Here is a 24642-nt window from a genome sequence, read left to right as displayed (position 1 = left end):
CCCGGGCCGGGGCCGGGCCGGGGGCAGGCGGCGGCGGCGGGCGGGAGCTGGAGATGCACACCATCAGCTCCAAGGTGTTCGGGGACATCCTGGACTTCGCCTACACCTCGCGCATCGTGGTGCGGCTGGAGAGCTTCCCGGAGCTCATGACGGCGGCCAAGTTCCTGCTCATGCGCTCCGTCATCGACATCTGCCAGGAGGTCATCAAGCAGTCCAACGTGCAGATCCTCGTGCCCCCCACGCGCCCCGACATCATGCTCTTCCGCCCCGGCGCCGCCGACCTGGGCTTTCCGCTCGACATGACCAACGGCGCCGGCCTGGCGCCCAACGGCAACGGCATCGCCGGCATGCCCGAGGACGAGGCCACCCGCGCCGCGCTCAGCGCCGCACAGTCCTCCTTGCCTGTGCTGCAGGGCGTGGACCGCCTGCCCATGGTGGCGGGGCCCCTCTCGCCCCCGCTGCTGGCCTCGCCCTTCCAGAACGTGGGCACCAGCGCCCCCCCTCTGGGCACCAAGAGGGGCCGGGGGCGGCCCCGCAAGGCCAACCTCTTGGACTCCATGATGTTTGGCACTCCGGGAGGCCTGCGCGAGGCAGGCATCCTGCCCTGCGGCCTGTGCGGGAAGGTGTTCACCGATGCCAACCGCCTTCGGCAGCATGAGGCTCAGCATGGGGTGACCAGCCTGCAGCTGGGTTACATAGACATCCCGCCACCCAGGCTGGGCGAGAACGGGGTGCCTGGTCAGGATGACCCTGACGCCCCCCGAAAGAGGAGCAGGACGAGGAAACAGGTGGCCTGCGAGATCTGTGGCAAGATCTTTCGGGACGTGTACCATCTGAATCGGCACAAGCTGTCGCACTCCGGCGAGAAGCCCTACTCGTGCCCGGTGTGCGGGTTGCGGTTCAAGCGCAAGGACAGGATGTCCTACCACGTGCGGTCCCATGATGGCTCCGTGGGGAAGCCATACATCTGCCAGAGCTGTGGGAAGGGCTTTTCCAGGTAAGGGGACACTGATGGGGGTCAGACATCAGAGACAGAAAAGCCGTAGGCAGCCCCTATTAAAATAGTGAATGGTATATAGCAGATAGGAAATCATGTCCTGTAATAGTCAAACTGGGAGGGCATCCAAGGAAATTCATGGGGGGCAGGTTGAAGATGACCAAAGAAGTACAGTTTTTGTTCAGCTCATAAGTAGCTTGTGGAACTCCTTGCCACAGGACATTGTGGAGAGCAGTAGTGTAACTGGGTTCAAAAAGGAGGCAGACATCAAGTTTGGCTGGCTGGTATTTAATTAAACATCCTTGAACTCAGCCCTTTGTGACTGACAAGTTACAACAGGGAATGGATCAGTCTACAGGCCCTGTTTGTTTTAGTTTTCCTCTAAAGCGGGCATGATTGGCTACTCAGAGAAAGGACTGGACCTTTTAGTCGGACCCAGTAGGGCAGTTCTTACATGTCTAGCCTGCGTTATGGGAGCCAGGGTCCAGTCGTCTCTGTGGTTCATTGTCCACGCTAGTTTTTTAAATGCCCCAAGTGATGCAGCTTTCCTCGCTGCACTTAGAAGATTGCTCGAGTCTCTTGCATGCATTGAGCAGGCATAGAGCTAGGAGTCGAATGGGCCCTGGACAACAGTCCCGGCTTCGTCACAGACTCCTGTGACCTTGGGCAAGTCAGTTAGAGTCTGCCTCAGATGAACTTCTGTGAAATGGGTTGTGAGATAATTACTTCCCTCACCTAGTCGTCTTGAGACTTAATTACTGTTTGTGAAGTGATTCAAAGCCCTCAAAGGAAAGGTGCTGATGAAGTGTAAGATATTACTATATATCAAGATGTTTTTATTTTTTCTCGATGTCCAGTTTACCTTCCTTTTCTTAACTTACACTCATTTCTCTTCATTTATGTCTATATTGCCCAAATGTGAATGAAGAGGTGAGCTTTTAAAGCCTGCAGCATCAGCTGTTCTTTTAATACACAGTTTTGGCATTTACATCCTTCTGGAGGGGAACTGAGTTTCCACTCTGCATTGTGCCTATAAGATGTGTCTGTGTAATGTTGCTGATATTTGTCATTGCCTTTCATCTGTGAGAGTGCAGGTCACATAACAAGTGGAGTTATTTGATTCTGGTTTAATATAGCTTGTGTATATTTTGTAGTTTGAGTTTGGGCTCAGCTTGAGCCTTGGGCTCCTCAGAAGTTCAATGCTCAGTCTGTGGAAGGGGTACTTGGGAGAGAGAGGCCACCTCGCTCAGATAGGCAGCTATAGTATCCCCGGCTAATGGAGCTAAACTCTTTCATTCCCTCTTACTAGAGGGAAGGCACTGAGATGATAATTGGTAAACAGTGAATAGCTACTTAGAGGAAGGTACCTCAGAGATACAAGCTTAAAGAATTTGCCCCTGCTGACTCTGCTTTGATAATGAAGACCGGGATTTCTTGCTATGAAAACAAACATCCTGCAATTTTTCAAGTTTGTTGTTGGTTTTCTTTTACAAAAGATCTGTATAAACTAGTGGATTCAAGGATTTTCTAGGAGAATAAAGTTGTTTACAAAACAGCAGCACAGGCACCAAATCTAATCGGTACATCTGAGTTAAAATTACTTTCCTCTGCAATACTTATCTCAAGTTCTCCTGTCATTTTGTTGTACTATTTTCCATTAGAAAAAACTAGGAAATAGAGAAACTCTTCTTGCCCCCACTTTTGATCTTTTGTCATTGCAAAAGCAAAGTAGTGAAACAAACTGGATGGAAGTAGCATCTACATTGCTGTCATAAATTCTGAGGTCTGTCTGTATGTACTAGGAATATAAGCCCCTAACCAGTCTTTCCAGTTAAACAGCCCCAGCCCACCTGCCCTAGCATCAGGTTTAACAGCTTAACCGTGGAGCTAACTCTGCACTATTTTTCTGTCTCCAGAGAGTGAATTCCATCCAGCTTTCACTGATTGGCTGAGCCTAGAAAGTTGGGGGAGGAGAGGTGGAGAATTTGTTTCCAAGCAGCTTTGGCCTCATACAATGAAAAGCTTTCTTCCCACTAGGAGAAACTCCCACCAAGAAAATCTGCAGCTATTCAATGCTCCCTCCTTTCCAAACAAGCTTACTTTTTCAGGAATAATTTGCTCTTCCATAGCACCTTTCAGCCAGGACCTTCGAAGACCTTTACAAACATTAATAAAGCCTTCCAACACAGTTATGAGTTAGGAACATTAGGAGTGGGAATTCTTTGCCCCAGTGTTTTTCATACCAGGGTGATTAATTAGTTCTTAAATCTGCACCTGGAACCTAAAGTAAAGTGGAATGACTTTTAAATGACGAGATGTTTAGAAATCAGTGTGGACTGATTGTCACCAGCCTAACTGAGCAACCAGGTTTGAAACTTTTGGCTTAAATCTGATCCCTCTGTCCACTAAGCATTTTCAGTCAAGGAAAATGCCTACCTTGCAGGGGGCTGGGAGGGGTTCATCATCAGAGTAAAGCTCTGTCTTGCTGATCTGTGCCTCAGTAAAAAAAAAAAAAAAAAAAAAAAAATCAAAATTGGCAGCTGAACTGGATCCCAGACACCAGAGGGAACCTTTCTTGGTTTGGATGCAATAGTAGTTTCTGGTTTTTTAATGTTTGTCTTAAAGCGTGTGTGTGTGTATATATTTTTAAGGCCAGACCACTTGAATGGGCACATCAAACAGGTGCACACGTCGGAGAGACCTCACAAGTGTCAGGTAGGAGCTAGAGAGGGGTAAAGGAGGGTTTATATCTTTTTTTTTTTAATGAATGTACATATGTGCAAAGAATTATGAAGCATTGATAGAAATGCCGTGCATTGTGAATTACAATCAATGTTGGTAACTAATCATGTTCAAACTGACAGGTGCCTTATATGCTCCTCCCCACCCTGCTCTCTTTTTTTCCCTCTCACCCCCACTTCCCTGATGTCATCTTCTGTTCTAGTCTTCCTGCCTTTCCTCCTCCTCCACCAGATGTTCTTTCCTGCTGCTCTGTCCCGATGCCCAACCTGGATCTCTTTCCCTTGCTGCTTTGTCTGTGGCCTCCCTGCCAGTGTCACAAATGATGCCCTTTTTTCTTCTCTAGTGCAGTGAGCACCCGCAGGAGACTCAGAATCTGACTTGATTTGAAATTACTTCAAATAAACTCTTTATCATTTACCATGAAGCTCTTTATCACATAGCCTTCAGAACATTGCACTGAGCAAAATTGGAAGTTTTTGTTTTGTTTTTTTTTTTTACCGTCAAGGATATGGGTAACATCAGCACAGTATTCAATGTAATGCAATGTCATAGCAACTTGTAGAGCTGTTGACAATTAAAGAACAAGTCTTCCATCTAGGGTTAGTAACATACCAAGATTGACTACCAATCCATATGTGAGGGACTCTTAAGAGGGGGTCTGGAAGTACTAGTTAAAGGTAGGATTACAAAATGACTTCCATTATAACCCCTATTTTCACACGTTGTATAGTGAACTTTAGAAACATTTGTTTCTTGGACTAAAACTATCCATGCTTGGTCTCTGAAGGAAGAAGATTTTTTTCCCCCCAAAGTTGGTGCAGAAATCCTTTGGGGTTTTCCCTGAGGTCAGTGAAGATAGAATTTTTTTATTTTTTTTTAATTTTTTTTGCATTCTAAAATTTCTAACCATACTTTGAACCTAATCCGTCCTGCCTGACTGCTGCCTCTTATCCTGCATTTTTCCTGTCTCCTGCCACATCCCCATTCCAGTTCCTCTAAATTGCCGGAGATCTGGGAATGCTTTTGCAGTATAAAGTAATCCAATGAGACTATATTCAAAAATGTAAAACACTTAAAGGCTCCAACCTAACCTCAGGGGGAGTTGTAGGAGCCTGGCACCTCTAAAAATCAGGCCATGGGGCCTTCAAGCTGATCAAGCAGCTTAAACCTATCTAAATAGGTTTAAGTGTCTTAAGATGAACTAAATCTGTAGATTAGTTTAGATCAGAAAAAAAAAATCCAAAAACACATGCTGGGGAAATAACAAGGGGTACAGTTGGTTATGGTGATAGTGGGTTGGTTTTTTAAGTGGGTTTTTTTTTTAATGCTCACTTGCATATATATTGATGCACAGCTCATAAAATGAGTACCTAGCTTCCAGCACTAGCAAAAAACTTGCTGGCCTTTGACCAGTTTGTGTCAAGCCTGCAGAAAGTGTGCAGTTCTTGAATAACATTGGTAAGCGCTAACTGTTCTTTGCCAGTGGGTACCTGTTAATCAGAAAATCCTTTTGACTTAAGAATGTAAATAGCTATATCTGTGCAAGTCAGAGGCTGTGCTGAACACTTATATGTTCCAGAAATACAAAAGCCAGAGCTGAACACACAACCTTAACTCCTCCCACTTACCTATGTTTTCTTGTAACTCAGTTTCTTAGAAAAATCTGTGTGTAGCAATTTGGAAAATGTGTCTTGGTATTATATATGCAAAACAGTGTATTCTTAATTAGGCCATAGCTCTTGGGTTATAAGTATGGAGGTAAAGTAAAGGTTGTAAGTTCAAACTTGGCATGTACTTGACTTTTGACTACTTGATTATACAAAATTACTATCTCGTTAATATTTAACATAAATAAGATTAGAAAATTTGTTAAAGAACTGCTGTGCATCTTTGCAAAAAAACTGCTTAGCAGAATCCTGTCAGAATTCAAAAAAATCCTTGCATATGCAGAAACCTGTTTCTTTGTAAGAATGTGTGCAGTACAAACCACTGAAGGAACACTTTCACTTTTGGAAAGTTGTTTCAAATCTTAGAAGCTGATGTATATATATTAACATGGCTTTCACTCTTATTATTTGCTGACCAATAATTTTCCATCCTGTACAATTCTCTTTCTTAGTTACTAAGTGTGGCTACCGAGGAGGAAAATAACTTAATGTTGGTATGTTATTTCCCCACTTATCCCCATTCTTCCATTGATTTCACTGGGAAATTTCCCTCTCCTTAGGGGCAATTAGAACATCATTGCAGATCTCTGTGGTATGAATATAACATGTATTCTCAAACCATGTTAATTGCAGAATAGAAGAATTGTTTTGTTAAAGGGAGAAATGTTTTCTAATGTCCAGTATCCTAAAAGGCACTCTTCAAAACCATGCTGTGCAGAAATTATAGTAGAAACTGCCACTTACCCAAGTCCCTACATGTACCTACACAAACCAGTAGGGATCTTGGACTGTCAACCTTGGAGTGCATTCTGGCCATCAACACAAGACAGAAGCTGGAGATATAATTTCTTGGGAGCCAAATCAAAGCTCTGTGAGGAGGTAGTAGTCATTCTGAATGTCTTTCACAGCAGTTTGTTTGGAGTAACCCTACCCTTGTCTCACAAAGCAAGTTTGACTGGTTATGCAGACTTTTTATGAAAGATTGTCTTAGGGTCCAGCATCTGCTGCCTGTTGCTAGACAAGAATCTGATTCCAGCTTTTGCCTTCCTCTTAAAACAGACTCCAAATGGGGAAGGAAAGCCTCTACAGAGCCAGTGCATCTCAGAAATCATATCCAAGAAGTTGCTTTTGTGTCCAGACCAGGCAACAAATAAAACTTTGGCTACTTTTACCCCAGCACTACTGTACTGGTGACATCTCAGATTTAATTTTGTATCTGACAGTTGAGTGCTTGACATGGGAAAAGGGGCCAGTCAGTTGCTGGCCATCATGAGACAGATCAGGTTTCTTCCTCAGTCACTTAAAATGGGGTTGGGAGAGTTTTGGCTGCTGTCTTAGTGCTTTGTAAGGAGTGGCCAAGATCAGGCTGTAGAGTGGGAGGAAGGTTACTTTGAAGGGTTCGGGACATCAAAGTGGTTCATTAGGTCTTGGGGACAAGGCATACCTCATCTGACAGTCCCAGGTGACATCTTGCAGTAAAAAAAAGAACACTAAATAACAGTTACATTTAAAACCAATTTATGCTTACTTGAAAAATACAAATACAATTTCTTGACTTTAATCTAAAATTGGCATTCCAAATCCAGGGCTCTTCCCATTGATTTCGATGCAAAATGAGTTTCTTCCTGTCCTAATTTCTCTTACTTCCTGCCTATTAGCAGGAAAATGGCAGCCACCATGGAATAAGCTCAGAGACATCCACAGCCATAGAAAAGTTGAACCTTCAAGAGGTATTTCTGAAACAATGTTATTTTGAACTCTTTATTTGTATCTCTCTCTATATACTACTTTTGGCCTCTCTATCTACCTGTGCAGTGTTTTCATAGCCAAGCACTGGAGTTTTTCCTTGATTTATTAATAACAATTAATAATAAATATTTAGCATTTATTTAGCATTTTACATCTTTAAAACCTTTACAAGCATTAACTAATTAGATTTTAACCTGAAGAGGTTTTCTCCAGCCTATTTCTGTCTCCCATGTATGGTTCAGCTAAACTGGTTCTTGCTTTATCAACTGGACCTCAAACTTTCCTCTCCCCACCTCCTCCCTTCCTCCCATATTTTTTAAGACTCTTTTTTTGCAGGTCTGTTCAATACATAGTTTATCCAGGAATGGACTACGCAAAACTCACCAGCAAGAATGATAAACCAAACATAGGAATATGATCATGTTGAATTTCCCTAAGCTTCTTGCTCAATCTGTTCAGTGTAGGATAGACAACAGGTTTACTTCTTACATCTAAGGATTTGTGTAGTTTATCTCTGCTTCATAGAACTGATGTCCAGATATTCCCAGAGCATTTATACACAAGAGTACTATGGCTTAATACTGAATTATCAGTACTAGAGACTTTGGTTATCATGTTCCACCCAGTAACGCACCTTTACTTTACATCCAGCAGGATGACTTGTTATCAAGGTCGGAATCCTGATGTCAATGCTCATTTGTTTTAATAGTATTGATTGAAAAAAAAGGCTGCATCTGTTTTGCTCAGCGCTGTGTCCTGAGAGTTCACATAAGGAAAAATGTTTTTCATAATAAATTGCTTTTTATGATTTCATCACTTGTGATTTACATCTCTTACCATGATTTATGTCTCTTAAATTCCATGTTTCATAGCATTCCATGTTGTATCTGTTTTTAAACTACCTGAAGGCCTGATTCTGTTTGGTGTAGGGTCCTCTCAACCTCCTTTGCAACCAAGTCAGTGGGAGGTGATGATGGTTAGCACCTGCCAGAATTGAGCCCTTAAGGCCTGATCCAAAGCCTGTTGGAATTAGAAAATAATGTTCAATTGGCTTAAATAGTCTTTGGATTAATTAACTAACTCATAAAAATCTATATGTGACCTCTGCTGCATTACAAGTCTCATTTATTTTAAGCAACTGTGTTGTAATTGCAGTATGGTAGGTTTTATCATCCTAGCACATCTACTTTACCAAAGAGTAATGCACTATTCCTTGAAAAAGGTAAAAAAACAAACAAAAAAAACCCCCAACCCCAAACTTCCAATCATAAACTATGCAAACATAATCTAGGATGTTGTGGTCTAGATTATATATGGTATTATATTGCCTAATATGCCATGGTATAAAACAAACAGTATGCAACTTTTGAATTTTATCTTTGGACTGGTTGTCTTAACATTTGTGACTTTTTTCCTCTGTTGCTTGTAATCAGTGTATTCAAGTTGCAATTTTAATAATTTCCTGTTGATGATTTTGTTTCATTTACATGCTAATAACACAATCAGCTTTGCAAAGTTGTTGGATGCCTACTAGTTTAGGCACATAATCTACATGCCCACCCTTTTCTATGATTATAAAGTGGAAAAAACCTCCCTCATCTATTAGATTAGATTATTTTCTTGGGGTAAGTAGGCAAGTACAGTTTTGCAAGGCTGATGTATACTTCTAATCAATGTGAAGTTTTATTCCAAATCCAAGTTTTATTTCATGGCAGTAACTGAATTATATCATCACCCAAGCTAAATTGTAAGTGTGTACTGGGGGTGTCAAACTTGCAGCCTGCAGAGCCCTGTTGTGTGGCCCATGGTGCTAGTAGAGGGGCTGTGAACCTGGGAGCAGGGTCAAAGTCCATAGCAAAGAGCCCAGTTGGGGATGTGTGTTGGTAGTAAGCAAAGACTGTGTTAACCCCCACAATTGCTGCCACTATTGCTTGCCACACAACTGCCATGTCTGGATCCAGTTTGCAAGGAAACCCATGGTGTGGCCTTGTGGGGGCAAGGCACGTTTGACACCGCTAGTATAAAACAATGCACTGTGTAGATAGCAGCTTGGCTTTCCTATAATGCCCTCTGTGGTCCTGTCAGTCCAGCCATATATTCTGTTTTCTGATGCATTTCTTACATCTCACAAGGGGCCAAAGGGGAAACAATGAATTCTGGAGACAGACCAATCAGATCACAAAGTAAAATACAGATGGGGGAGAAACCATTTGGCATGGGCCTTGTTGAAGTGATAGTATTTTCACCACAAAATGACTGAATTTGGTGGGCTGTGGTAGAATATCTTGTAATGGGAATAGACCTTTTCAAGTAGGACAATGGCAAGTTTGTTTCCACTACCAAATTTGACTCATTATTTTAGTAATGCAAATCTTGATTAGGAGCTCTGAGGCATTACAGATCTGTGTTTTGGTTTGAATGTTTCCAGCTCTGTTATATCAAAGCCTCTTTCTTCCTATTGAGGTCTAATCCTGGTGCCTCTTTTTGAGCAGTACTATGGCATTCTGTGCAGCATGTGGGTGACCTGGATTTTTGTTTTCTGTGGGAGGATTAGCTTGTGTACTGTGTGATTTGTGTGCATATACAGGCTCTGAGATGCTTACTTTGCTGTAGAGTAGATGAAGCAATATCAATATTTTTGTCACAATTGGTGACTTGCACTCTGTTTTCTTTCTATCTGCAGACCTGTAATGCTTCTTTTGCCACCCGTGACAGACTGCGCTCACACCTAGCATGTCATGAAGACAAAGTTCCATGCCAGGTGTGTGGGAAGTACTTGCGGGCAGCATACATGGCAGACCATTTGAAGAAACACAGCGAAGGACCAAGCAACTTCTGCACTATCTGCAACCGAGGTAATCAGTGAGCTCTCTTTATTTCAGAGGGATGAGGCAAAGTGGAGGACAGCACTAAGGTACATAATGCTGCTTCACAGGAGGAGTTCACACCATATCCGTGTGGTCTTTTCTCCTTGAACGATAAGATTGAAACTAATGGAGGTATTGTGCTGGCCTCTGCATATGGGTTATTGCTTAAATATTCTTCCTGTAATGGAGTTCTGTTTTCAGCGCAGAGCTGAGTATTTTAGGATAGGCCTCCAAGCAATTTCTTGCCAAACTCTACTCATACAGGCAAATCCCCCTTGTCAGGACAGTGTTCACCATGTACCTGCTTACTTGCACAGGGCAGGATTAGTGCCCAGGGGAAGGCGTGAAAAAAAGATTTGTTGGAAATGCACACAAAACTTAACTGACTCCTTGTAAGTAGAAAGTCTGAATTCTTATAGTAGTAGATCCCATTTGCTCTTCCCACTCACCCCAAATGATCACTTTGTGGTGGCTTGTTTTCAAAGCAAGCTTTGTGAGGGAAAAAAAGCTAGACATGGACTTTTTTCAATTTTTATACAGTAAGCTTCCTCGTTACATTTGCAATTCCCACAAATTGAGGAGGAAGCCATAGATCTATGCCTTGCGTGATGTGAAGACAGGTTGTGGACAAAGAAAAAGCTTCAGAAAGAAGAGAGCTAAAGAGCAAACGGATCTATGACCAGACTCACTGATACCGTGAGACTCTTTAGATGTTGGAAATGCTACTGCAGAAGAGTACAGTAGTTTGTAAGGCAGACCTAGCATAGACCAAGTGCATAGAGCAGTGGGGCATGTCTGCTTTCTCCTTGTGGCATAAGTATGGCATCTGATTTCCAGGAGGATGAAAAGATGCTTCCTCAAATGATTCCCCCTATTAGCCCATCTGTAGGAGCTAATAGCTACATTAGCATTTAGGAGAGCAATTTGAGGGGAGAAAAGAGAACAAAAGGATTCCCAGAAGAGAGGTTGGAAAGCCCCTACATCCTGATGAACAGGGACTCATGATGCACAGGGAACAATGCGAACCAGTAACGTAGCACAAACATGGAATCTTGTGGGCTCTAGAGACCTTTTATTTTGCGTGTCTAAACGTACAGTGATGAATTGTCTGCCTGGAACCCTGACTAAAGCATAACTGATCTGTAAACCATGCCTATTAATAACTGGCAAGAATTATTAAAGATGAGGGGCATCAATGAGGACTGGATTAAACTTGGTATTTGGTGAAGTAAAGTGTGTTGAATGGGTGGTTTTCATGTGTGGGATCACTTAAGGTGTTGGAGAAGAGGGGATGCTTCGGAATTGTAGTTTTTTTTTATGACATCTAGTTTAATGCAGCAGGCATTCCCTCTTCTGATTGAGAAGAGCTGGCATCTAGTAGGGGAATACAGCAGTTACTATGTATATAGTTACATAGGTGTTAGTCTGAGGATACTGAGCAGGACAGGACTGTTGGGTGATCAGAGGTGAAAATGAGAGGGAGGGAGGTGTTTGATAGGGATGGAACCGTTGTCAGCCGTGGAGTTATCTGTAAATCCTTTGACGTGAGTGAGACTTTGTTTGGAAACATCACACAGGTAGGACAGGGCGGCTTCTTGGACAAACTGGTTCAGAGAGGCATGAGTATTGTCGGTAACATCCTACTTCTTCCTCAGATACTTCATCAGTTTCTACCAGATAGATAGGAAATTCTCAGGGTTTTGAACAACCGTGGGGTTAAATGTAAAGTAGGTGTTCGTCCCATTCAAGGGCCTGAATTCTGAGAAAGTTTTACTTTAGCTTAATCTTACACTTTGTACCATGATGAGTCAGAAGTCTGAGCTAAATGTATAGTCTGAGCTATATATTGTGTATCTTCAGGTAACCATGATGGATTGATTGCTCATTAATAAATTCAGTCAGGTTAAAAGGAAGGAATATTCTCAAGATTTGCAGGCCTGCAATTCACCATAGCTGCCCCTGGATGTCACTGCTGCTCCTCAAAAATTCAGCTAAGAAAAGAAGGGCTAGCCATCAAAAAAATGAAATAATTAAAAGGGCTGTGTACAAGGCACGGTGGGTTGAAGTAGTTAATGTACATCTAAATTTCCATAAAGGGGTGAGTGGCTACATGTATGTATAAAGTTAGAGGGATCTGATAGGCAGCCAAGATGGCAGATGGATTTTAATAGTGTTATGCTGCTACTTTCTTCAGATTGCAGTTTTTGTACATTTGGTCAGTGAGGAACTATAGACCATTGCTTTGAGTTTAACTTTCCATCGGCACTAGTATAAGGAAGATTTGCTGCTAAAATTGAGAGCTGAGCTTATTAATATCCATATGCAGGCTGAACTTGCTGGGAAATTTGGCATTATGTGCTAAGAATTTTGGTTAAAGATGAGCAGGACAAGACGTTTGAAAGCTGTATTTCAAAACGTTCGAGAGCGGGCAATATGGACTGGTTTAACTAGAAGCTCTAGAAATGTAGAACACTGAGAAATCAAATGTGCTGGGAAAATTAACCCCCGTTTGTTTTGGGGAAGGGTGTCCTCAGAACTTTGTGGTCGTTGTGAGAACAGTTTTATTACAGTTTCTTCACTGCATTGCATTTTGGGGAATTTAAATAATGCTGGACCTGATGGTCATAGAGCAAGAAACAAAGCTTTTATAATATGCATGTGAATAAGATTAAATATTTTAACTCAGTTTGCTTTGGGAGACGATAGGAAGAAAGTTCAGGGGTGGTTGAAGCATCTCTTGGTATCTGAATATGTATTGCTGATAAAATTAAATGTGTGCCAATAAAGCTTTTCTTGGCCGATACCGATAGCCGTTTATTAACCAGCCATATTGGTTAATACCAATCTGATAACTGGTATTTAGTAATAAATAATGTACCACGTTTGAAAATACTGACATAAAAACCTTTGTTTGTTTGTTTTACATTTCATACTCAGAGTCATTCCTTGGAGGGGAGGGGGGCGAATCGGGGTGACCACCCCAGGCCCTGCACTTTGGGGGGGCCTTGCAAGCCGGGTGGAGAGGCCACAGCCCCTCCCACATGTGAGGTTCTTCCCGGTCCCCTGTCCCGTGTGCTGAGAATTTCTTTAAGCGTGTTCTGGCTGCCACCCCTTCCCCCGCATCCAGTGTGCCACGATGTTCATTTACCTGTGTAAGTGTGCCATGGGACAGGAAAGGTTGGGAAATGTTGCCCCAGCCCATGCCCTGCCTTTGCAGGGGTGCCATGGGCCCCTCAGCCCCCTAGGGACAGCTCTGCACACGTAGACACACACACAGACACACACTTTGTATTCCTGCTTCTATAAATATTTAGTAGCAAAATAAAAGCAAAGTCATACTAACATTAAAACTTTAACTTTTAAAACAGTAGTTTACAGTATACACTTACATAATGATTCATTTGACAGTAAAGTCATTTTAAAACTCAGCATTCAGTTTGTTTTACAAAAATCACCCAAACAAAGTTGGAAAAAATGGCATAATCATAACAATTTTGGTTTCAAAATATACCCACAAGAAATGCAGGTCAAGTCGTAAAAATTACAAACAAAAAATGGTGACATACAGGTTGTAGTAGTAGAAGTCATTGTAAGTAATTTATTATTATTATTACAGTATCGGTAGAGTTAAAAAAAAGACATTCATACTTTCTTCATTGCTTAATCATAACTCTGACATAGCAAGTGGGTGAGTGGAAGGTTTTTCTTGACAAAAAGCAAAATTTCTTCACACAGCAGTTGGTTCCTCTTATCTACAATGTGCGGCTGCACTGAACAGCCATTTGCTCTCCTCACTGCTGCAGGGGGCAGAGAAAAACTTCCGTGCAGCTTCAGCCAAAATGGGAAATTGGACTTTGTTGCTCTCCCAGTATTTCAGTTTTTTTGCACTACTTGGAAGCGTGGGCTCACGGATAGCTTTTTCTGAAGTCTTACGCTGCTGTTTACCCCATCAATTTCTACCCCACATGTACTTTCCTCCAATATCTCATCACACATTGAGCACAAGGAGCTCGGTTTTGTAGTGCTGTCATCTGCTTCCTTTGATTTCTTTGTGCCAGGTTCTGTCTGTTCTGTGTTATTCCCACTGGCTTGCATTTTTTTTCCAGGTGTGTCGTCAACATTTGTGTAGCCAGCAGCTTTTTGCTATTATCGGTAAAGTATCTGTCCTTGTATCTTGGATCCAGCAGCATTGCAATGCTGTAGAGATGTTCGGATTCAATTTCAGCCAAGTGTGTTTCCATGGCTTCTAGCAAAGTAACTTTCATAGTTTTAATTCTGTGGTCTGAATCTGTAATTTTGCACAAAAGCCTTTTTAAAGCCACAATGGATGGGATAACATCAGAAGCACAGGCTGAGGATGAACTCGGTTCACATGTTAGTTCTTCAAAAGGTGCTAGAACTATCGCCACTTTTTCCATCAGCCCCCACTGATGCGCGGTGAGAGTTGGAAGGATTTCATAGTCAGCTACATATACTCCAAGCACGCGTTTCTGCTCCAAAAGGCTTTGTAGCATGTGGTAAATGCTGTTCCACCTTGTCTTTGCATCCTGCTGTAACCACTTGGAATGCATTCGGGGCTCAGTCTGCACCTCTTGAAGATGAGAATAGGCCAGTGGAGAGTGTTTGAAGTGCCCAACACTTTTTCATCTGATAGCCAGTATGTCAGGCACACTGCGCTGTGATAGCACTCCTTCATTCACAACAAGCCGAAGCGTATGTGCTACACAAGGTAAACTTGGCAAGCCAGAGTCTTGCATTGCTTTTGCTATGTTTCTTGTCTTATCTCTAATAATGGCATTCATTTTTGTCCTTGGGATTTTCCATGCTGCAAACATCTTGTCAAATGCCATTGAAATCACCCCAGCCGTATGGGAACCACTGAACTTTTTCCATCAGCCCCCACTGATGCACGGTGAGAGTTGCAAGGATTTCATAGTCAGCTACATACACTCCAAGGGCCCCTTCCCCTCCTGGTGCTGCCGATGCCTTGAATGGACCCAGCCCTGGGAAGGGCAAGACCCAGCTGGGCTGGGGCTGGATGGAGGACCCTGCTGCACCCCAGCAGGCGGGGTGTGGCTGCCCCAGGCTCTGCATCTGGAGCACAGATCTCTAGGCACTATGAGTTGTCAGGCTGGGCCAGACAGCTCAGCTCTGCCTGCTTCTTTTTTGCCCCAGTCGCATCTGCAGCATTTGGCGCCTTTTATAGCACCTTCCGCAGTCCGCATCATGCAGCACCAGTGCCTGAGACACCATGGCAGCTGCTCTGCTCCAGCCTAGCCTGGCCCACCAGTAAGGGGATGGGGATGTATCCAGGGTCAGCCCAGCTCATGGGAGGGAACCCAGGTGTCTTGGGGCTGCAGCCCTGTGTGCAAGAGGGAACCCAGGCATCTGGGGGCCCCGGCCAGAAGGCATAATTATTGGTGAACGTTATCAGCTACAACAGCCAAAAAAAAAAAAAAGCTGATAGCCGATAATGTAAATTTCCTCTTTATCAGTGCCAATCCAATAGGCAACAGATAGATATATCAGTGCACATCTAGTTAAAATGGGAAATAAAATGTTCAAGAATCTGTTGCTTTATCCTGGCAGATGCCAGGAGGTTTTCTGTGCAGTCTGGTGCTATGCACTGTGCTTCAGACATGGAGGTGGTGAGCTATTCCTGAAGTGAAAGGAATAGCCACAGGTTTGACATCCAAATAACTGACACCCTTCCTAAGTTTAATTATTTATTATCTTTTAAAGGTAGAACACAAGGTCTCCTTCAAAAGTTACCACGTCTGAGCTGGCATTTGGTTCAAGGCTGCTTGTCTACATGGGACAGTTCATACTTGAAACAAATATAGATAATTGTCATAAATCTTGTTCAGTCTGGAAAGCTGTGCAAGGAGTTTCCTGGGAAGAGATGTCTTGACTCATCTGAATACGTTATTTAATTACAACAGTTCAGAAATCTAAGTACATATAGTTTCCTGAGCTGCTTCTAAAAGTCATCTGTTTGAGTGTCCTCGTTCAGTGACTGGGGCTTCTTTTTCAAAGGGGCCGGCCATTTTGCTGATGCTTGTCAGCAAGCCCCCATTTGGTGATGCAAAGCTGAACTGTGATGGGAAACAAGGAGTTTTACAGTGGGATGTTGGAAAGTTTGGTATCACTTGTAAATACTGATTTGTTTAACTGGCCAGTTACTAAAAATAAAAGGTAATTAATCTTGCAGTTAATTCAGGTCCAGGAGCCTGCTTCCTAATTGTTACATAGTTTTCTCTTGTTCTTCAAAATCCTTGGAATTTCTGTTTACTAGCTTGGGTCGGGATTTTGAAAGGCACCTAAAGGAGATGGTCATGGACTCCCTTTGGCTCCTTAGTATTTTGTAATAATATGTAGCCATTAGAGCAGTATAAGACATCCATTTTCTGTTGTTGCATGGAAATAGGACACAGCTGTAGAAATCAAGTGAAAGGGTAAAACCTGCATTTTCTGCTCCCTTTGGACTTGGGTTTTCTGCAAGGTAGAGTGGTCAGACAGAAAATCAATTTTACTTGCTTTGAGAGGTGCGTGAAGTGTTGCTGTTCTGTGTGTTGGGCTCAAAGTTGTAGGATCAAGTGGAGGAGTCCTTCACTAGCTGCTTGATGTGCTTTAGAGCTGTAAAGGGGGAGTAGCCTATAGTTTTCTTCATACGGAATTTCCCTGATAGACCTACAGCCAGGCCAGTGTGGTAGACACTAGTCCACTTCCTTTCTGTTCCTGTGTATGGTTTGAGAGACTTACTATGGAAGGGAGAAATAGTTTACTACTTGGAGCCCTGATGTGGCGTGGTCAGTAGAGGAGTGGTAGGAGAGAGTGTGTGTGAAGGGAGAGGAGAACCCTTGCCTAAATGTTTTTCCAAGAAAAGTTTTAAAAAGTGACATGTTGTTCCCCTGCAAAAACCCGTCAGTCATTCGTCCTAGAACTGATGTATACTTGTCTGTATTTGTGGCCTGATATAATTTTTGGACCATGATCAGTTTTTCAGGATATAACTATTTAAAAGGACAGAACAGGAAACTTGCTTTATCCTGGCTTTCTGGGAAACAGGTGTTTGTCTATCTACTTGGATAAAAGTTGGTAGTTCATACCTTACCTAACAAGAGGGAACGGAGGCACTTCTCAGGGACTTTCACTACATAATGCAGTGTCTGCTACTGGGGAAATCATGGAGCTTGCGAAAACCTAGCACTTTTACAGCTGTCCTTAACCAACTTTTTGTAAACTGTTTTGAAACAAAAAAATTAAATTTTAACACAAAAATCACTGACCAGTTGAACACAGTTCATCTTTTAGGGTTATTTCATGGTTGGTTCTGAGGTTTGGATGCCCCCTACGTAACAGGATTTATCCTAAAAGCCAGATAGTTATTACACCTACTCTGAACTAGGGGATGGTTTCTACCCCTGTAAAGCTCGCTACCTAGTTGGAAGGGTCCTCGTGAAGTGTCGACTTTCTCTCTTTCAGCCAGACTTTAACTTTCTCTTAACTTGCTGTGACTTAGCAGAGTGAGGATGCTTATTTTCCTTGTCGTTTGTAACATACTCTGCATCGCATAAGTCTCTTTTTTTAGTTCAGAGGAAAATATCTTCCCCTGAAGCATTTTTCTGAGAGGGCTTGGCATATGCTTTTTTTGTTGTTTGCTTGACCTGTATTTTTCTCAAATGTTGTGGTTTTCTTGCTTGATCTGAGCTGCTTTTCCCCATGTTCTGATTCTCTTCAGCTTAGCTGTTCTCAGGAGATGGCCCTTGTACCGCACCAGGAATAAAAGCTGCCTGCCCTCCTGCTATTTCCTCTTTAGCAGGTTGCTACAACCATTCTGAACTTGTATTTGTATCCAACTCCCATGAGCTCATAAAAGGCTTTGCAGCGCATTAGTCCATTCTGAATCTGGATTCTAATGAAGGTCCCTGCAGAGAGCAGGAACTGTTCTATAGGGGAGGGAAAGCGGGGGTTGCTGTTAAAGTTTAGTTTAAAGCCAGCACCTGAATAGCCACCTTTTAAGCCCTTGTCTGTAGTAGAAAGGTGTGCCTGTAGAGTTGAAGCAGTACAATTCTGGCATGGATGCAGTTATATCAGTATAAAAGTACTTTATACCAGTACAGACAGACAAGAGGCTTCTGGCTTCTTTATTATTCCATCCAGGAAGAGCACAGACCAACTGCAGATGTTTCCTCAGCCTGATGAAGGGTGTTTATACCCAAAAGCTTGCTAAGAAGAATTTTTCCAACTATTTAAGTTGGTCTAATAAAAAATCTCAGATTTACTCAAAGAACCTTGTCTGCCCATGTCCTTAGACCAAAATGGCTACAACCTGTACCCTTATACCAGTATAGCCTTTTCTTCTTGGGAAGGGGATTAGATCTACTGATCAAAGGTACTGTTAGTATACAGTATATAAGCCCCACAAAGGCTTGTATCAATATAAATGTATGGGGGAATCCCCTACAACACAGGCACGCCTTTCCATTTTGCACCAGGCCTAATTAGTGGCCAAAATGTAAGTCTCGCTTTTTGCCTGTGTATTTCTTAAGAAGTCAATTCCAGCTCCTCTAACTGGACTAAGAGAGTATGTGGCCCCATCTTGACTCCAAGAGGGAAGTATGTTCAATATGAAAGCCACTATGTTGTTGGCTGAGTGGTTGAATTCAACTTCTTTTACTGATAAGTTTATATCCTCCAGTATTATCCATCAGTCATGGTCCTAATACCCCTCATGTTAATTGCAACATCTTCTGAAGGCTGGATGAAAGGGGAATTGCTGGCACATTTGAATTAACTGGTTTTAATTTCTCAGAGTGGTGGATGTAAATTGAGAGCCACTGTGTTCTCTGAGAGCCCACAAATGTAAAAAGGCATTAATATCCCTTTGTTCTGTCTGCAGGCACTGTAACATAATTAGGTAATACAGAGTCCTCATGGAGCTGTACTGTCTGCACAATGAGGCAGACAAAAAACACCCTAGCCTATGATGTGTTAAACTTAGGGCAGGGTGAGTAGCAAAACTTCTGTCTTTCCCCAAGTAGGGAAAACGAAAATCAGGGAAAGAAAAACGTCTTCCTGCCTCCAAGAGGGCATCACAAGTGTTGGGCTTTATGGGGAAAAGGAAGTACACTATGGGTGAGGGAGTGGTCAGTGATGTCCCATCAGATGGTCTCAGCAGAATGAGGGAACCTCACGTGGCTGCCCAGAATGCGCGTTAGGTTTATAAAGGCATGTTCTTGTTTAAAAGCATGTAAGTGTGTCACTTGAGTCTCATCTCTTCCCGTGAGTTTAAATACGACTGGGCGTGGCTTTTCTGCACTGTGCCTTCTCAGGAACAGTAATTCTCTAACACCTGGTTGAAGAGCAAGGGCAGTGAAAAGCTTTATTTTACACTTGACGCCTGGTTAGATTTACATAAAAATTCTCCTTCAGCATGTGGTAGACAGCCAGAAACCAAAATAGTTTAATGGAGACTAGGACAAAAAAGAAGAATAAGACAAACAGGGAAGGCAGATGTGTGTCTTTGCTGGTGGCAGGATCTCATCTCCTTTTATCTTGTTTAGGTTTCTCCTCTGCCTCCTACTTAAAGGTCCATGTTAAAACCCACCACGGTGTTCCCCTTCCCCAGGTCTCCAGGCACCAGGAGTCCATCCCGAATGGGGGAGCAGCGTTCCACTGCGTCAGGACCTATGGCATCAAAGGCAAGCGACTCCTTGCTCTGCACTTTGCTTCTCTGCGCAGGACTTTGTATTGCGGGATGCTGGGTTGGGCATGGGAAAAGGGAGGAGGGAAGGACAGGAAAAAAGTTAGATGTAGAGAAGGTATGTAGAGCCTTGTATCTTTGTCCAAGGATGCCATGGGATGGCTTGTTGAGGGGGAAGTACTGTAACTTCTGGCAGCTTCCTTTACTGTAGGAATGGCAAAGACTGATTTGGTCATACAGCTCCTCGGCCTATGAGCAGATTGTGCTTTAACCCTAGCTGAGGGAGGAGTAGTTGGAAAGGTGTCATTTATAGCTCTCATCAGATCCTTGTACCACCAAGACTGATTACATCTTGTGTTATACCCAGCATGTGATTTCCAAGGGGGGGCCTCAAGCAACTCTGTACATGAGAGTAATGACTGCCTGTGTAATCTTGACTCCAGTCGATGGAGGGACTGCACTGATACCTTTAGTAAAAATCTTTCTTGCCTCTCTTTGTGCTGTTGTTGGGAAGGAGTTAGAGGATAAAAGATATTAGCTGCTTCTTTTTAGATGCCACTGATTTTTACTTCTGCTTTGGCCTAAAGTCTTTTTTTACAAGACTGGTTAAGAATGACTTGGCATGAATTTACAGAGGATGTTTACATATTTTAGCATGTGTACAGTAACTTCTTTTTTGCCTTACAATTCTGAGCTATCCGTATGCCTGGTCAAAGGTGGAACATCAAAAACATTAGTTTGGAGACCTTGGGGATCCTGAAGATTTGGGTTTTTATTCTTGCTCTGAAGACAAAATAGGAATAGGTTGAACGTACCCTATGCTGGTTTGTGCTGATGAGCTGTTACAGTTGTCTAGCTTTTTTCTGAAGGAAGTCCTCTTGGAGAGCTGCTGGGGAAGCCCCTTGATCCTATGTTGTGTACTGATTTGGCAAGAGACTTGCTCCCAAGCTCAGTGGGATCTTGGTTTCATGTATGTTCTGTCTGGTTGCGTAATGCTGACTCAAGAGCAAATCTGTCATTTGAAACATGCCAAATGACTCTTTGGTTTTTCAGCATTACGTGTAGAGCAAACTTTCTGCTCAGTGGTTTGTTTCGGGGAATATGTACATCTGGGTTTGTTATGTCCATATGCATCCTCTGACAGAGGAGAGTGTGGAAAAGCTTCCTTTGTGCATTGGCAGAATAGAATGGGAATCCCCCCAGTATACCAGTGACCCTGCCAGGGTGTGCGTCCAAGTAACAGAGAATGTCTCAAGAAGCATGTTCCTCCTACTGTCTTGCTAATGTGTTTGAGGATGAAGCCCTTTCAGGTGTGAAGTATACTCCAACAACACTGTACTTCTAAGACGGAGCCTTCTGAGTTCATATAAAACTGCATTTCCAGGAGCATGGCTGCCCCTGCTGCTGTACAGAGAGACTAGCATATGAGCTGTTTCTAGGTTTCTTCATCTCTTGCCTGTTATACAGTGTTAAGCAGTTTCTGAAGTCCATCCATAAGTGCCTGTTGCACTTCAGCACTGAGAAGTTATTCCAGTAATAATAGTGTCTATGTTTTATGTTACGACAAAACTATAAACATGAGGGTGGATCCTTTGGGATTCCAAAGGCAGCATTGAATAAGTGTAAGAGGGTATGGCGGATATGGTCAGTATTGCTACAAAGCTACAAGACCAACTAGGGGATGCTAAGGGATAGCATGTCCAGGCTTCTTAAAGAGGAGAGGTGCAGGGCACAGTGCCTCATCATGGTATTTATAGAGGGTTTTAGCTCTTAAATCTGTAGCATTCAGTCACCTTGATTTAATTGTGAATCAGGTGATGACCAATCCTGCCTACTTAAAAGCATTCTAGGAGAAAAAAACACATCCTTGGAGTTGAGATTCTGACAACTTTTCTTGTCTCTTCTTCCATAGAAGGCCAGAAATGCTCACATTCGGACCCGATTGAGAGTTCTGATTCCTATGGAGACCTCTCTGACACCAGTGACCTCAAGACTCCAGAGAAACAGAGCACGAATGGGTCCTTCTCCTGCGACATGACAGTCACCAAAAACAAAATGGAGACAGAGGGAGAGAAGAAATACCCTTGCCCTGAATGTGGCAGCTTTTTCAGATCCAAGTCTTATCTGAACAAACATATACAGAAAGTTCACGTCCGGGCTATTGGGGGCCCATTGGGGGACCTGGGCCCTGCTTTAGGGTCCCCCTTTTCACCCCAACAGAACATGTCTCTCCTGGAGTCATTTGGGTTTCAGATTGTCCAGTCAGCATTTGCATCGTCCCTAGTGGATCCAGAGGTCGACCAGCAACCAATGGGGCCTGAGGGAAAATGAAATGAGCTTAACCTTAACTAAGCAAAGCAGCAGTCTGGTCATTAACTACAAAATGCTGTGAATGAGAGGAGTAATGAAATTTGGTTCTGTAGCTGAGAAATGTTTATTCATTTTTAGCTCCCTTTCCTGTATTACACCTGGTCCCACCTTTAACCCTCTTTAGGGAGGGGACAGGCTTTCCAGCCGATGACTTGCAGGAAATCTACATGACCCTAAATGGGAGACATGATCTAAAATACCGCCTAGAGCTCAAAATGCTTTTGCCAGAGCTCCAAGATTAGTCTTCTAGAATAAAAGCTGTGCATACTGGTCTGAGAGGTGCAGGCAGCCCTAGTGACCTGTACATCTGGAAAACTAGGGCTTTTTATGCCTTTGTCCCCTCCCTATTTTTCCCTCCTGCCCTTCCCAACCTACCCCCAAAAAAGCAGTAAGTTTAACACACGTACCCATTACTGATTGCGTATAACACAAACGCAAGCCCGGGGTACCAAGCAAGCTGCAGTGCAGTTGTCCTTTTAAAAACATTAAGATTTTTTTTAAGAAGGCAAAAGAATTTGGACCCCTTCTGCCATTTGTGAGGCTGCGAGTGCTGCAGCAGGACTGAACTGCTGAAGAAAAAGAACCATCACCCAAAACAGGTTATTTTTGTTACTTTTAACCATTAAACTTGCTGTCGGGTTTTTAATTCTCCATTATTATTATTATTATTATTTTTAGGACCTGTTGTAGTGAATTGCTACTGAAAAGCCAGTCCAGGGCGATATACAGAGCACTCTTAAAGCAGCAGTCACATTAGGGTTAGTATTCATTTTTTAGATGTATCATAATTAATAACTTGGCTAGTTGATTGTTTTAAGTCTATGGAAGAAATAGTTTTATGCAAAAAAGAAAAGAGAAAAAGAAAGAAAGGAAATAACCTTGCAGTCTGGTTGACTGGTGCTTGTTTTATGCGTGGGACCCAGAAAATGAATGTGGTCAGCAAGCGGATGAACTATGTACCATTGACTTGTTTAGTGTGAATAAACCCAGGGTTCACAGAGTGATTTTTGGATTAATCGGATTGGACTGTATTAAAGAAGTTAGTATGTTACTTTACATCCCCTGGTTTTGTCTGGTTTTTAAGCAGCTCAGCCACCTATCTGGGAGGTGTGCAACTGAGAGCCAAAAAGTAGGGTCCCCCCTCTCCTTATTGCACACCTAGTGACCTGGACCTAAGATGCCAGCACAGCCCTCCTTATTTTCCTTTAATTGGGCTTGTACAAAGCAGTCCTATTTTCTTATCTGTCTCCAGAGCAGAAATGATTCCAGCAGGTCAGGGAGGGATCTAAACCAGAGCAGACCTCCAAAAAAGGACCCTGCACAGAATACTGAGTTGGGCTCTGTAACGTTGAGGATTCCACTGAGCAGACTACACATGGAGAGAGATCAAGTGCCCCATATTAAAAAGCTTGACAAATTATGCACCAAAAACCAAGTGTAAGCCTGGGTTGATGTACTGAATGCAAGGTTAGGAAGTGGGAATGTGTTGTGTTATAATTATGGTTCTGTTGTTGAAGGTCAAGATTACATAGTGCAAGTCACTGAATTGCTGCCTTAATTTCCCATTTGTAAAATAAAGGACTGCCCCTTACATCCCCAAGGAGTTGCAGTGGGTTAACTAGTGAAATTCTGCACTGGGCTTTGGAAATGCCAGACTTGCTGGGTATTACTTGATCTATCAATTAGAAGTGCATGAGACCCACATCAGATTTACAGGTTGTGGAGCATATCTGCAAATACAGCACTGCGCTTGGTTCAAGGCAGAACAGTACAGGGTGGGGCCTGTACTCCTTGGGTTGTACCTCTGTGTTACAGGTGTGTGCAACCAGGAGCCATTTTGTAGAACTCTCCACGCTTTTCCTGATCATTCCTAATCAAAGTCCTGTAACTAGAACGTAGCTGGAAGTGGTGTACTGTTGGATTGTACTTCCTATTGCTGCCATTGGCATAAAGCATCACAGGGTGGTTGTGGGGGAAAGTTTTCAAGATTTTGATTTCACCCTCTTCCAGTCATCACAGCTACTCAAAATCTCTGACTTGACTTGCACAGGAAGTTGTTCTTTTATTTGGCAGTACTTTTGAGTAATCTGCAGCAAAAGACAATCTGGAACCTACTTTACATGCTACCAGTCCAGCCCAGATAGAGGGCTTCTGGTGGTGGTTACACATTTGATACGAAATTTACTGGTTGCTGCTAACTTGCAGAAAGAAGGGATTGGATATCATCTCTTTTGCTTCCATCTCATCCCCATTCCCTCAAAAGCATCTCCAGAAAATGTCTTATTTTAAGAAAAACTGGATTTTTTTTTTTTTTTTTAAAAACAAGCAGCACGGGATGCAGGGGCTGCTTCTTTTATTATTGACTGATGCCTAGCGTTAGATTGCTTATTTGCTGAAAAGTAGAAATAAAAGATTGCAGAGTGGTAATAAAACATCTTAACATCTTACTAATCTAGGCCTTGACCAAACAACTCTGTGAGCTGCTAAGTGTTTTATCTGGAAGTCAAGACAAAGCAGTCTTTCCAGTCAGCAGAAGAGTAAGCC

The 24642-nt window shown here is 42.8% G+C and overlaps 1 protein-coding gene across 2 annotated transcripts; it reads left to right on the top strand.

Moving 5' to 3' along the window:
* Positions 1 to 9: 9 nt before the first annotated feature.
* PATZ1 (POZ/BTB and AT hook containing zinc finger 1) lies at positions 10 to 24401 on the top strand. Of its 2 annotated transcripts, XM_019506822.1 has the most exons (7): positions 10 to 997; positions 3649 to 3712; positions 5859 to 5900; positions 7065 to 7136; positions 9839 to 10010; positions 19589 to 19726; positions 21641 to 24401. In XM_019506822.1, exons 1-7 carry the CDS (start codon positions 54 to 56, stop codon positions 22057 to 22059), a joined length of 1851 nt encoding a protein of 616 aa, XP_019362367.1. In that variant the 5' UTR covers positions 10 to 53; the 3' UTR covers positions 22060 to 24401. The 2 variants fall into 2 exon arrangements, with proteins under 2 accessions (XP_019362367.1, XP_019362368.1); XM_019506823.1 differs by lacking the exons at positions 5859 to 5900; positions 7065 to 7136.
* The last annotated feature ends 241 nt before the right edge of the window (positions 24402 to 24642 follow it).

The sequence above is a fragment of the Gavialis gangeticus genome, unplaced genomic scaffold (genome assembly GCF_001723915.1).
Source record: "Gavialis gangeticus isolate Ggan-Ray unplaced genomic scaffold, GavGan_comp1, whole genome shotgun sequence".
Classification (NCBI taxonomy): Eukaryota; Metazoa; Chordata; order Crocodylia; family Gavialidae; genus Gavialis; species Gavialis gangeticus.
This window is presented reverse-complemented; position numbering and strand designations above follow the sequence as displayed.

Coding starts and splice junctions, on each gene's coding strand:
- PATZ1 (XM_019506822.1), top strand. CDS start 54: ATGCACACCATCAGCTCCAAGGTGTTCGGGGACATCCTGGACTTCGCC. Junction 5,901..7,064: donor AGGAAAATAACTTAATGTTG/GTATGTTATTTC, acceptor CCTGCCTATTAG/CAGGAAAATGGCAGCCACCA. Junction 10,011..19,588: donor CTGCACTATCTGCAACCGAG/GTAATCAGTGAG, acceptor TATCTTGTTTAG/GTTTCTCCTCTGCCTCCTAC.